The following is a 14,575-nucleotide window of genomic DNA, read 5'->3' as shown; positions in this document are numbered from 1 at the left end:
CATTGAATTTTGTGGTTTTGTTGAATTTTAGTGATTTTATACCATTACGCTCTGTTCTTTGTTACTTTTTGCCCATGGATTTTTTTTCTGCTATATATCCATATTGTTTTCTCTAAATGCCAGTTACTTTGGTAAACCTTTGCACAATGGGCATCAAACTGTTTAGTGGACCCCTGTCAATCATATCCAGTGTGCTTTTTCTTGGTATCTAATACAGTGTGGGATATGCGGAGCGGCAAATTAAAGCCTTTGAAGTGATTTTTCAGAATTTTTATAAAAAACACTATGTTCATACAAGCTTTGATGTTTGGTAGTTAGGAGTGGAGAGACATAGTTACCCATTTTGGAATCAGCAGAATGTGTACTTTTCAAAAATATATCGTTCTCTGGGGTAAACCTACTGTTTCAGGATTTTTTTGGCCTTGGAATCTAAAGTATGCCATTTTCTGCCTTAGTGCTTTCAAAATTCGGTACTATACTGTCGTGAGTTTTTGCTGTACAGAAGTCCTAAATCTCCCTAAAACTATATATATATCTGGTATTGGCACATTCAAGAGACATGAGGCTTTCCAAAACAGTTGGATTTTCATGCGTAAAATTAAATATTTTTCTGGTATAAATTCATAGTTTGTAATAAATAGGAATTTTTCATTTTTATATATCTTTTTGCAGAGGTGGAAATACATGAATGTTCAGTGTCTCCCGAAAAATGTGTATAGTTTTCCTAGGTTTAAATTGCCCCTAAAGTGAGAGAGTACAAAATATTTCAAAAACAGCTGGCATTTCACGTAACCAAAATGTGAAATTCTGCTGGCACTGCTCTTCTGTAGCCTTTCTACATATTTACAGTATTAGTAAACTGGGACTTCCTGGATGTCTTCTTTTTTTACACTTGCCTGACCTATCACAGGTCAAATGATTGATTTTGCAGTAAACCTATTGCTCATAATTCTCTTAGGCCTCTTGTCCAGATTGCAAATGGCTTTATCCAGATATTAAACTACAGTTGTTCTTATTTTTGGATATATCAAAAACCTTAGTGGTTAGGTTTCTAGTCTAAACAACCCTGGGTCTACATTGTAGTCCTTCAGCTAGTCACAAATGTTGTCATCGGAAGCATATCCTACAATATATACTGTATACATATATATATATATATATATAATATACAAATAATAGACAAATACAAGAGGTCCTCTGCACTCAACCCATTATCAATATATTTAAGACAGAGACATTTTGTGCATACTGCTACTAAAAAATGCCTTACCCTTTAAACAAACAGGGATTGTTTGTCCATATATTGCAATATATTTAAGCTGGCCAACTATGTCAAAGTCATCCCATATCTAGCCAGTCCTATGCTTAATTTTCATCTGATTCATTAAGAATTCTATTGCTTCATTATACATTTTACAAAGGGACTAAGTTTTACCTGCAACTTACTAGCTGCTTTCAAAGTAAAACTCCCAAACTTGGCTGCCCTTTTATTAGCCACTAGTGGGATCACCTGACTATTGCTGGGAAAGGTGGGAGCAACATGGAGCTGATCTCTGCTCCTGTATAACTATAACAAACAAGGGAAAGTTGTGCACACCAGTATGCCCAGTTACCTAGTAAGAGACGTTTTTTCCCTAAAAACCATCCACACGTGACGAAGGGTAAGTCTGCTAAACTGTGTGTGTAGCGGTATGCTTGTGTGACGTGGCTATTGAGAGTGGGAATAGGACAAATGGGCACTCCCAGTGAGTTGCGGGATCCACCGGGTTAAATTCCAGTGGTCACGCTGATTGAGAAGGGAGGGGAAGCCCTCGTCCTGATCCTCTCGCATAGAAATGAGCGATGAAGTTGTAGTTACATTAATAGGGGAGAAGGCTAATTGGCACCAACAGCGTTAAGCACTGGGTTAAATACCAGCAGACCCGCACACAAAGAGGGGACGCTGGCAGCCGAGATCCTCGTAGATTGAAAGATGCGAACCAATAGGAACCGCACGCTACATCACCGCTGAGCTACGAAAGAGGCGTCCCTGCTCTCCTAGGCAAAGGGGACCGGGCCTCGACGCAACACGCACAAGCAGTGAAGCAGCTCCGTGCGTACCGTATTTGGCGATGTCAGCGTACCGATTGAAAGGGTAACACACAGGGGCGATCCTGGCCCCTCCGCCGCCTGACGCAGCAGCAGTTGCTGCTGCCCCCCCTCACCCGGAAATCTTCTCTTAAAACTACAAGGAGCAGCATTTTTGCTGCCCCTGGTACCTAGTGGGGCGCTACCGCCTGAGGCAACAGCCTCAACTTGCCTCATTGGCGAAGCACCCCTGGTAACACAGCAACTTTTACTGGTGTTGCCTGATGCACTATTGGGATACAAGGGCAGTTGGAACCAGATCCTTACGACTCCTGGGGTGAGTGTTTTTAAATGTTTTTAACCCACTTCCCGCTGCTTAGGGGAAAGTCACGATGGGTGTTTATCTTGACACTTTGTCACTTGATGCTCACTACCAGGACTTTGCACTGTTTAATACACAAGTTCTTCACTTGACAGTACTCATCACGAATGTATATTTTGGCAACCTAAGAATGTTATAGGGCACATGTGGGATTGCACAAAATTAGCCACACCCACCAATGACGTCATACAAATCGGTTTTGGCGCCAATTTGTTCACTTTTAAATTGTGTGTATAGATGTGTAGAGTTCACCTTCCTGAGGACGGCCCGAGTTATGGCGCCGAAACGTCGAAAATAAAATACAAAAGTTTTTTTCACTTAAAAGCCCTTGGAGTGCGGTCTGTTTTTGATATTTTATATATATATATATATATATATATATATATATATATATATATATATATATATATATATACATACATTAGTAGTTGCGGTCATCATTGCAAACAGTGTGTTCTGGTAATTATCAATACAGTAAGCTATACATTGGTTTGGCATATGTCTGTTGCAAGGCTGGACATCATATTTTCAGGCTGTGGACTTTCTTAGCACAGAATGGGTTAACATCAAGCAGAAATAGCTTAACAGAATGATGTATCATCAGAAATGGTGTCATTTATATGCCTCTGAGAAATGTCAAGCATACATTTATTAATTGGTTTTAAACTCAAGCAGGGGCTTTAAAGGTTCCCTTGAAATCAAACAAGAAATAGATTTGCTTTTGTAAAAACCCTCTGTGGACTTGACCTGAAAATTCTATTTTTAGCACACAATGTGCAATTTTCAGCCACAGGCTATATCTGTTTTTCCTTGTAAATTCATGTTATCTGTGTACCAATCCAAACAGCTTGTAGTTTCTATAAATAAGCAAAGCAATGATTACTCATTTCTTGTGTTCAAATTATACACATCATACACACAAAAACATTAGGAAGACTTACGTGTAACATAAAAAACATTGCACTCATATGTTTTTATTCTACATATGTCTATTCTACAATATATGTACAGTTATTTTTATACCATGGAGCCCTGTTAGAACATAAGGATCAAGTTATGGTTTTAACTCCTATAGCTACATCTCTATTGTAAATATATGGATCTCTATTGTGAATATACTGTAAACACACACACACATATTTCACATACTGATTTAGACAAGCGTGCATCATTTGTTGGTTGACTGTGTAAAGGTTTCTTTGATGGAATGCTGATGATATAGAAAAATGTCATCATGCTTAAATCGTGATCTACTGTATCTAGCCAAACCAGTTTTAAGTTAGACCACCTTCATCTATTGAAGTTCTTCAATGCTCCATGCTTGCAATAAAGTGACACTGAGATCTGTGTGTTTAATGCTATCATCGTCCTTAATGCAGATTTAATTTATTTGACAATGTTCTATTGACTATGGTCCGATTCCTTGCTTAATGAGTTTTTGGATGGGGTGTAAATCTGTGTAGTGACAAATTCTCCTTACATATCATCACCATGCCTGAATAGGGATATAAAATGGAAAACAATACTGGACCCAAATAATTTCCCTATGCTAGTAAGTTTTTTTGCCAGATGTTTTTTTTAAATAGAGTGTCCTGTGTTCCTTGCCCGTGCAAGCATAGGGCATAAACACATACTGTATTTCTCTGTATTGGTTCTTCATACCTTAAGTTCATTAGCAAATCATATAAACCCAGTAGGCTGTTTTTGCTTCCGTTAAAGGGGTGGTTCACCGTTAAGTTTTAGTATTTCATAAAATGGCCAATTCTAAGCAACTTTTAAATTGGTCTTCATTATTTATTTTTTATAGTTTAATTATTTGCCTTCTTCTGACTCATTGCTGCTTTCAAATGGGGGTCACTGACCCCATCTAATATCAAATGCACTGTAAGGCTACACATTTATTGTTATGGCTAGTTCTTATAATTATATAATTATTTGAGTTTTTATTACTCGTTATTACTTTCCCATTCATATTCCAGTCTCTTATTCAAATCAATGCATGGTTGCTAGGATAATTTGTAACTCTAAAACAACAGACAATAAAAAAAAAAAAAGAAAACCAATTGCAAATTGTCTCAGAATATCACTCCCTACATCATACTAACAGTTAATTTAAAGGTGAACAACCCCTTTAAGGATTAATTGTACCATTGTTTGGATTAAGTACAGTGTACTGTTTTATTATTACAGAAATTTTTAAAACTTTTGTCCACCTATATGTGACTTTATTCACAGTACCCTCTTTGCTTTGCAGATGCTGATACTCGCCTTAGCAATTTACATTGTGAATACTACCAATTCCAGTCTAGCAGACAAACATGGACTACCTATAATTAACCAATTTGTTAGCTGGACAACACTAGGTATGTTAATCTTCCTTACCATATGTACATTATAATATAGACTTTTACAGACATAGTAGTAGATTGAAGTATGCTGTGCCTATGTGCCATGAATTATAATTGTATGATGAAGAAAAAGATTTTGCACAAATTCACTAAGGAAATGTACAGTCAGGATGATCTTCTGGATTTTTTGCTAGATTAATTTATGGGAAAATATTTCGGTATGCTGTTTTTAATATATGCACAGATTTTCTTTTAAAGCACACTACATATTTCCATTTTTACGTTGTTATAAATGACTGAACGAGCAGCTCTTGGGTGAGTATTTGCCTAGAGGTGTAACAGACTGGGCAAGTCTTACTGCATTGTGAGTCCATTTGCATCTGGATTGCTTGCAGTACGAATGCTGTGTTATGGAATAAATCCGAGGCTGCAGAAATAAAAATGATCACAACGCAACAGTATTTTGTTAACACTGATGTTTTATTTTCCAATGGCCTTTTATGATAAGACATCGTTATTAAGAGCGCTGTAGAAATAAATTGTAAATTTATAATTTATTGTATATAGAATAACTGTCCTGAGTTTACTGCTAGTGTCATTTTGTTGCTGATAGCTTAGTTACTGGAGAGCAGCTGCCTTCAGTCAGTTCTGTATCAATATTGTGTTCCAAGGGAAGGTGACAAAGACAGAGGACTGAAGATTAAGTAAAAGAAAAGTAAGGGCAACATTTAGTAAGGGAAGGTTAATAGAAGCACGAGTGAAACAATCCAGGCTTTCATTCATATCAAATTACTTACTATGGTAAATGTTTTTAGATTTTTACTATGGTGAGTATTTTTAGACTTTGTTTAAAAATGTAGTTAAAATGCATTGAATGATGAACATGCATTTAGAAACCGTGCACAGGGTGATAGACTTTTGTTGGATCAGGTGCTCCCTGCCAGTTTTTATACAGAATAAATCTGATTATAGTCTGATCAAGGATAAAGGTGTATGTGTATATATATATATATATAGTTTATATAGATCAGATGTGTTTCCAAATACAGATATACAGAAGGGACTTATATCAAACATAAAATTCCCAATATCTTCTCAACAATGGTTATTTATGATGTTTTAATAATCATTTTTTTGCAAATGTTAGTTTATTTTATAGTATGGCTGCAACTGGGCACACATAGTTGTCTCAAATGATTTATTTAACACAAAGCTAGCCAGAAATGTAATTCTGATTGATTGCTATGCTATTTCACAGGAATTCTGAAATTCTAGCTAAAGATGAATTGCTGCTAATTTGCATTTAAACCAATGGCTCAGCAGAGAAGATTTTTATTATTAGAAAAATGCAGGTGCAGGAACTGACAGTTTTTGGTTTTTGCTTTATTTATACACTACAGGATAAAAATGTCACTCATCCTACAACTTTTAGTGGTATCCTATACTGGTTCCTTTGTGTAATAAGCAATTCTCAAACAAAGACAAAGATCTGAAACAGCTCAATGAAATTTTACAATGTTTTGTAGGAAGGAAATAAAGTCTCAGATGGGTACAGCAGTCTAGTTTACACAAACATTTTACTCCCTAAAGCTGGTCATACATGCGAAGATCTGCTTGTTTGGCAAGGTTGCAGGGCTAAAGGACGAGTTGCCGGCTTTTATTGGACAGTGTTTGTCCACCTTAAGCCAGCTGCTGGGAACAAGCAAATTTAATTGATTTTTACCAACACTTTCTCTACAGACAACACATACTTGTTTAGTGATGAAAGACAGATAGAACATCACTAGGACAGACACATCATTATCTTTTACTAATGAAATCAAGGCCATTATGGATTACAAGATGGCTAAAAAAAGACTCTATGCCTGCCAAGAAACCCAACACATAGTTGGGACAATTATACAACCTAGTCTGCTACATGTGTTCCAGTTGTTCACCCTGCAGTGGAATGACACAGGGACAGGCATTCAGCCATCCACATCACAAGGATAGCATATGACACAGACTGACATGCACTAGTTATTTTGTAGTGTATTTAGCACAATATCCTTGTGGTTTGTCATATGTTGACATAGTTTTGACAATGTGCAGTACAAGGAAACCATAAACATATAGAGATGTTCTATAAGATTGACTCAGAACAAAGGGAAATCTATACAATGGCCAACAGTATTTAGTGGCAAAATATTCTGTAGGCAGCCCTGGAGCTCTGGTAGCTGAAGGATGGCAGTGCTAACGCATACATTTTGGCATGATATAAAACTGTCTCATAGTACAGATATGGGATCCATTATCTGGAATTACCGAAGGTCCATCTCTCCTAATCCAATTTTTTAAAAACAATTTACTTTTTCTTTGGGCCAAACAAAGATACATTTCATCCTTATTGTAAGCACATCCAGTCTATTTGGCTTATTTAATGTTTACATGATTTAGACTAAAGGTACGAAGACCCAAATTACAGAAATACTGTATCTGTTATCTGGAAACCCCCAGCTCCTGAGCATTCTGAATAAACGGTCCCATAACTGTAATAATACCTTGTACTTGATCCCAACTAACATAAAATTAATACCTGTTGGAGGTAAAACAATCTAATTGTGTTTAACCCACTACGTGCTGCTCAGTCAAGGGCTCTCTCAATGCACTGATGGCTTTTGCCTCTGTGCGGGCGAGTCTGCTGCACCCCCAACCCCCTAGGCAATGAGCCAATGTCGGTTCTTTGACACGATAGTCGCAGGACCCAACTTTTTTACTTATCAATCGAGGGCCGTCTCAGGACGTCATGGGACCTAATCCATCGCCGCCCACTCTCTCTTACTGGCTCTGCGATCCTGTACCCTCCAATGCTGCCAAGGACCCCCCTTCCCACAGAAACAGTAAGTGCCCTTTCTTTTCTCATTGACACACATTCTACACATTTTAATAAAGGTAGTTTTTTTTTTGCTTTTCTGACTTTTTTCTTTTGCACACTTTTGCACATATGTACACACTCACATACTGTACACATATACACATGTTTTAGAGCTGTACACACATGCATACACAAGCACACTTTTTATTTTAGTTCTTTTATTTTATCATTTTGCCTCTTATTATTCACCTAAAAACTGTTGATTTCATTGCGTGACTATTGGATTAAGCATTTTGACCTCTAACCACGCTGTCATATCCGTTATTTTATTTCATTGATTTGCCTAATTGTATTAGATTTTTGTGATTTTATTGCCGTTTTATGCTTGCATTGTTCCTTACATTCTTTTATAGCATCGTTTTGCAGTTGATCTTTTGGAGAAGAAACACATTTTTTGCAATTTTCTATTCGTCAGAATGTGTACTTTCCAAGAATATATGGTTTTTGGTGGCCTTTGTACTGTTAGGGGGTCTTATGGCACATAATACACAGTCAGGGACTTTGTATACAGAAGGTGAATATGCAGCCAAGAAAATTCAAATGCACTATTTTCATTTGGGGTCCGTACATGCTACCTTGTACCTTTGGTATATCTATGCATATTGGGCATCAAAACTGTTCAGTAGACCCTTGGCGTTCATATTTACCACTGTTTTACCACTTTATGTCAGAAATTGGGTGAGATAAATATGGAAAATTGCAATATTTTTAGACAATTTTCAGAAATTTCATAAAAACTGCTGCTTTTAGTGTATCTTTGCAGTTTGGTATTTTGTAGTAGAAAGACTTAATTACCAATTTTGAATTCTTCAGAATGTAAACTTTCCAAAAATATATGGTTTTCAGGGGTCACAATTTTTTTTATCTTTTACCCCACATAAAAATGGCAGTATTTATAAATTAGTATAAATGTAAGCCATGAAATATGTATGTAATCCAACATGCTATATACAGTCATATGAAAAAGTTTGGGAACCCCTCTCAATGCTTTGGAGTTTTGTTTATCATTGGCTGAGCTTTTAAAGTAGCAACTTTCTTTTAGTATATAACATGCCTTATGGAAACAGTTGTATTTCAGCAGTGACATAAAGTTTAGTGGATTAACAGAACATATCATAACAAAATAAGACAGATGCATAAATCTGGGCACCCCAACAGAGATATTACATCAATACTTAGTTTAACCTCTTTTTGCAAATGCAAAAAAAAGACGCCTTCGATAGCCTTTGATGAGTGTCTGGATTCTGGATGGTGGTATTTTTGACCATTTGTCCATACAAAATCTGTATGTTAAATTTGATGGCTGCTAAGCATGGACAGTCTGCTTCAAATCATTCCATGGATTTTCGATGATATTCAAGTCGAGGGACTGTGACGGCCATTCCAGAATATTGTACTTCTCCCTCTGCATAAATGCATAACTTCAACTTTGTGACTGATGCTTGAATATTATCCTGAAGAATTTGTTATTATTGGGTTTAATTCATCCGACCCTCGACTTTAACATGGGCCCTAGTCCCTGAACTAGTCGCACAGCCCCACAGCATGATGGAACCTCCACCAAATTTGAGAGGTAGCAGTTGTTTTTCTTGGAATGAGGTGTTCTTCTTCCGCCATGCAAAGCGCTTTTTTGTTATGACCAAATAACTAAATTTTTGTCTCATCATTCCAAAGCATTTTGTTCCCAAATTACCGTGGCTTGTCTAAATGAGCGTTTGCATACAACAAGCAACTCTGTTTGTGGCGTAAGTGCAGAAAGGGCTTCTTTCTCATCACCCTGCCATACAGATGTTTTGTGCAAATTGTGCTGCATTGTAGAATGATGTACAGATACACCATCTGCAGCAAGAGGTTCTTGCAGGTCTTTGGAGGTGATTTTGGATTGTCTATAACCATTCTCACAATCCTCCACATATGCCGCTCCTGTATTTTTCTTGGCCTGCCAGACCTGGGTTTTACAGCAACTGTGCTTGAGGCCTTCCATTTCCTGATTACATTCATAATAGTTGAAATTACCAGTTTAAACCTCTAAGATAGCTTTTTGTAGCCTTCCCCTAAACCATGATACTGAACAATCTTGTTTTCAGATCTTTTGAGAGTTGCTTTGAGGATCCCATGCTGTCACTCAGAGGCGAGTCAAACAGAAGCACAACTTGCAATTGGCCATCTTAAATACCTTTTCTCATGATTGGACATACCTGCCTATGAAGTTCAAGGCTTAACAACTAATCCAACCAATTTGGTGTTGCCAGTAATCAGTATTGAGTAATAAGCAAAATTACAAGGGTACCCAAATTTTTGCACAGCCAGTTTTTCACATTTGATTTAATTTCATACAACCGAATACTGCTTTACTAAAAATCTTTGTTCAGAAAACACCCCAGTACTCAGGTGTTACTGGAAAATGAAAGACATACCACGGTTGTCTTTTTTTTTTTGTTGAAAGTGGAGTAAATTATTATGCAGGCTGAGAGGGGTTCCCAATCTTTTTCATATGATTGTACTTCAAGAAACCCATGTACATTGAGTATCAAACTGTTCAGCGGATCCCAGGCATTCATATTTAGGGTATTTTATTGTGTTACCTAAGTATATGGGAGATAGGATGCTGCAAGGTGGAGACTTTGTGGGGATTTTCGGAAATGTCACCAAAATTGCCAAATTTAGGAAAGGTTTGTGGCTTGGTGCTTTGGAGTAGAAAGCCATGCATAACCAATTTGGATTTGGGGGAATGTGTACTATCCAAAAAAAAAAAATCATACATTTAGGAAAGTATTTCAACTTTGTAGTTTGGATTACAAAGACTTATTTACCCATTTTGGATTCATCAGAATCTGTGCTTTCTAATAATGTGTGTTACTGTGGAATGTTTGACCTTAAAATCAGAAGTATGCCGTAAACAAGTGAGAAAGCTCCATAACACTATTTATATTTGGTATTGGCATGTTCAGGAGACATAGAACTTTCCAAATCTGTTGTGTGCATAACATAAATAATGTTTCTGATACCTGTATATGTGTTTATATTATGGGAAACATGCTTTTTTTTAGATACTTAGAAGCCTATAGCTTGTTACAGAAGTGGAATTTCAGAACAATTATAGCATATTTTGAAAACTAAGGTTGTCCTAAGCAATATATTGTTTTCCTGGGTAAACTAAAGGACCCCCAATGAAATGCCCTTAAAGGACCAGTAAGATCAAAATTCTTTTTTACAAAATTCGTTAGTATACATCGAAAAAAAAACACCAACACAAATTAAACTTTAAAATAGCAAAGCCTTTATTAAGAAATAACTTACCGAAACTCCACATCCGGTCCTCTTCAGAAAAGGCGACACGGCAACCATCCATCCTGCGGCGCTTGATTTCTTCTCCTGGCTTTTGTAGTGACAGCATGTGAAGGAGTCCGATTTACAGCTTTGCCGGCAGAACTGGTGCTTTTTGACTCAATGGACGCGCTGCCCTCCTCTCCCTTGCTACACATCATGCGGACTCGGGCAGGCGAATCGCTTCTCCCCCGGTGCGGGTTAGCAGGATCCTCTGCAGCTCGTCCCAGTGTGTGAAACTGTTGCCCGCAGAAAAACCAGTTGCAGACAAGGGCCGCTTCCCGGTGTAGCAGCGCAGGTGCACTTTTAGATGCGACTGAAGTGTCGAGTCCTGCTGCACTATAGTCCGTATCCCAAGGCTGCTGGGACAGCCACAAAGGGATCCGGAGGAGCTGGTAGCCGGGGGACAGTCCGGACACGGCAAGTTCTTTCCCTCCTGCCCTTTCCTCCAACAGCAATGGGGCACCAGGCCACAGGTATGGACAGGTATTGGGGCAGCTTTCTAGGGAAGAACCGGACCGCGCCAGCGAGCCAGTGTACCCCGAGATGTCTGTGCAACAGGTCCGTCTGGGCTCCTTCCACACCTGGCCACGGGAGCCCTAAGGAACTGACTGGAGCCGGCTTCTTCTACACCGGTGCTCTGCAGGGCTCCCTCCACTCCCAGCTGGCACGGACTATAGTGCAGCAGGACTGGGACACTTCAGTCGCATCTAAAAGTGCACCTGCGCTGCTACACCGGGAAGCGGCCCTTGTCTGCAACTGTTTTTTCTGCAGGCAACTGATTCACACACTGGGACGAGCTGCAGAGGATCCTGCAAACCCACACCAGGGAGAAGCGATTCGCCTGCCCGGGTCCACATGATGTGTAGCAAGGGAGAGGAGGGCAGCGCGTCCATTGAGTCAAAAAGCACCAGTTCTGCCGGCAAAGCTGTAAATCGGACTCCTTCACATGCTGTCACTACAAAAGCCAGGAGAAGAAATCAAGCGCCGCAGGATGGATGGTCGCCGTGTCGCCTTTTCTGAAGAGGACCGGATGTGGAGTTTTGGTAAGTTATTTCTTAATAAAGGCTTTGCTTTTTTAAAGTTTAATTTGTGTTGGTGTTTTTTTTCGATGTATACTAACGAATTTTGTAAAAAAAAAAATTTGATGTTACTGGTCCTTTAAATTGAATTGAGTACAAAATGCTCCAAAATGGTCTTGCAATAAAAGTACTAAATTGGCCAAATTTAGTTGAAATGATTTTCTATTTAACTTTCACTATGGACATCCAAATTACAGAAAGATCCCCTTTTCTGGAAAACCCCTGGTCCAGAGCATTCTGCATAATAGATCCCCTACTGTACCTGTACAATAAATACATACATATACAAAATAATCAGGAAACACAATAAAATGACAATAACATGACAATAACACAATAAAATGAGAGGTGCAGAGTAAACTGGAAACAGGTTTGAGCTCTGAATGAATTAAGCAATTCTAATAAGCTGATATGTTCAACAGCAGAACAGGAATTCAGGGTTTTTAATTTTAGAATGTGTGTATTTTTAAAAATTGCATTGTTTTTTTTTTTGTAATATATAGTGCAGAACAGAAGGACCGTTTTATTTTTCATTATATCTTCTTTTCCTGTTATGGAAAAAAAGGAAGGAATTAAAGCAGATTCTCCTAAGCCTATAAAGCCAAATGTAAAATAAATATACTTTCGTTGTTATCTTTTTTTTATTTTATGTTTATTTTTTTCCATGACACTCTCAGAGAAAATAAAAAATGATGGTATAGCAGTTTTTAAAGGGTGGGGTTTTTCATTCAGTACGATCCAGCATATGGACAAAATACTATGTTCTTTACTGTTAAGGTGTTTGGAATAAATATTGACATTTTCATTGTGTTATCTTCCAGCCTCTTCCTTGGTTGTTCCATTATTTTCCACTACAGCTCTGTTCCAGAGACTCTTGTCTATATTTCTTTCACTCATGTCCACCTACCTTCTTCTCAGCACTGGGTAATTATTGTCTATTCTCCAAAACATTCAAATTGTCTCACACTTGGTAGTTTCTGGAAATATGTGCCCGCTCCATCTAGCTTGTAGAGAGAAGGGAGTATACTAGCTGGTTGCTTGTTACTTCCATAAATCTAAGTTAGCCATTAGCGGGTTCTTATAAGTTGGCATACAATTTATTGCCGTCTGCCCATTTTTGAAATAAAGTCATTAAATGGATATAGCTTGCTCCTCACTTTAAAAAACACACCTCTGTAGCAGTATGCAGGCAGAAGCTGATAATAAATGTGAGAAATAATATCAATAATAAAAAAACCCTCATAAAAATGAGTAGAAAATGTCTACATAATTAAAGTTAAAATTGTAAGGTGAGCTTTATTTTAAATAGACCATAATATATGAATGAAGCCATATTTTGATGAGCATACCATCTCTTACATGCATTAACATTTTTATAGACCACAAGACAGTCCTTGAACAGTATCTCCAGTAATAATGCTACAAAAAATGGTTTAATTTCCATTACACCTTATTACACAGAAAAAAATTGTATTTTCATCAGTATCTCATGCACAGGATTTCATGATCAGACAAAAACCCTGTCATTTAATGTATAATTAACTATGGTTAAAAGCTTTGGACGAACGACACGTGAGTGGACAAATTTATATGGTACTTTTTAAGTGTTTTCTTCCCCCAACAGGTATGAAGCACTGTTTCCTTTGGTGCTTTCTAGTTTGATGTATACCTGGATATACATAGAACAAGAAACCCTTGTTAAGTATGGACTTTCCTTCAAATACATGGTAAGGCAACTCGAGATTTCTGTTCTGGCTTTATTATAGAGAGACAGCTTGCAGCATTCTACTCGATCTTTTACATTTTACAACGCTTTCTGTCTTGAACACTTTCACCGACATGTAATCTACTAATTCTATTGTTAATCTAACTGCATCTATACCCCATGGCACATACATCTTGCATTGCATTCTCTCCTCCATTCTCTCTTCATATGTATTTTTTTGTTGACAACTTTTAATATTTTTAAGAAAAACTTTAATAATGGGCTACTTAAATGTTTTAATTGTGATACCTATTTGCCCAAACTGCCACTGTAAGTTTAAGCAGTCACTCCAAAATGTATTCATGGGTTGGGAAAATAAGAAGACCATGAGTTGAGTGACCAGATCTGCAGTGTATAACATAAAATAAATACCGAATGCCTCTGTTTTGTTTCTTGACCATATCCTTCCTACAGGGTTTGGCTTAATCTGGTAGGCCTGTTCCATCGTAAATTTCCATTGGTTGGTGTCGCTAATGATTCTGCCCTAAAGTCTGTATTTTCTTTTTCTCCTGCCTTCTATTTTATTATATCTAATATATTTTACCTTCTTCTGTGTGCTCTGTTATAAAACAAGTTTGTTAGCTCTGTAATAAAAGCTGAATTGAATGCTCAGAACAAAATGTGCCCATAAAATGCCAGTGAAATTGAAAATAAAAAGGGTTTAAAAAGTATTAAAGATAAAAGCAAATT

At 37.5% G+C, this 14,575-nt stretch overlaps 1 protein-coding gene across 4 annotated transcripts in view; it reads left to right on the top strand.

The window, feature by feature from the left end:
• The window catches only part of pign.S (phosphatidylinositol glycan anchor biosynthesis class N S homeolog), a 151,821-nt gene that overhangs the window by 99,617 nt on the left and 37,629 nt on the right, over positions 1-14,575 (top strand). For 3 of the 4 annotated variants that reach the window (XM_041567654.1, XM_041567655.1, XM_018269479.2), the window contains exons 21-24: positions 4,704-4,812; positions 7,566-7,676; positions 12,942-13,044; positions 13,745-13,847. In XM_041567654.1, coding sequence (XP_041423588.1) covers positions 4,704-4,812; positions 7,566-7,676; positions 12,942-13,044; positions 13,745-13,847 — 426 coding nt within the window. The remainder of the gene's footprint in view (positions 1-4,703; positions 4,813-7,565; positions 7,677-12,941; positions 13,045-13,744; positions 13,848-14,575) is intronic. The other variant, XM_041567656.1, reaches the window with a different exon arrangement.

The sequence above is a fragment of the Xenopus laevis genome, chromosome 6S (assembly GCF_017654675.1).
Source record: "Xenopus laevis strain J_2021 chromosome 6S, Xenopus_laevis_v10.1, whole genome shotgun sequence".
In the NCBI taxonomy this organism is placed as follows: Eukaryota; Metazoa; Chordata; class Amphibia; order Anura; family Pipidae; genus Xenopus; species Xenopus laevis.
This window is presented reverse-complemented; position numbering and strand designations above follow the sequence as displayed.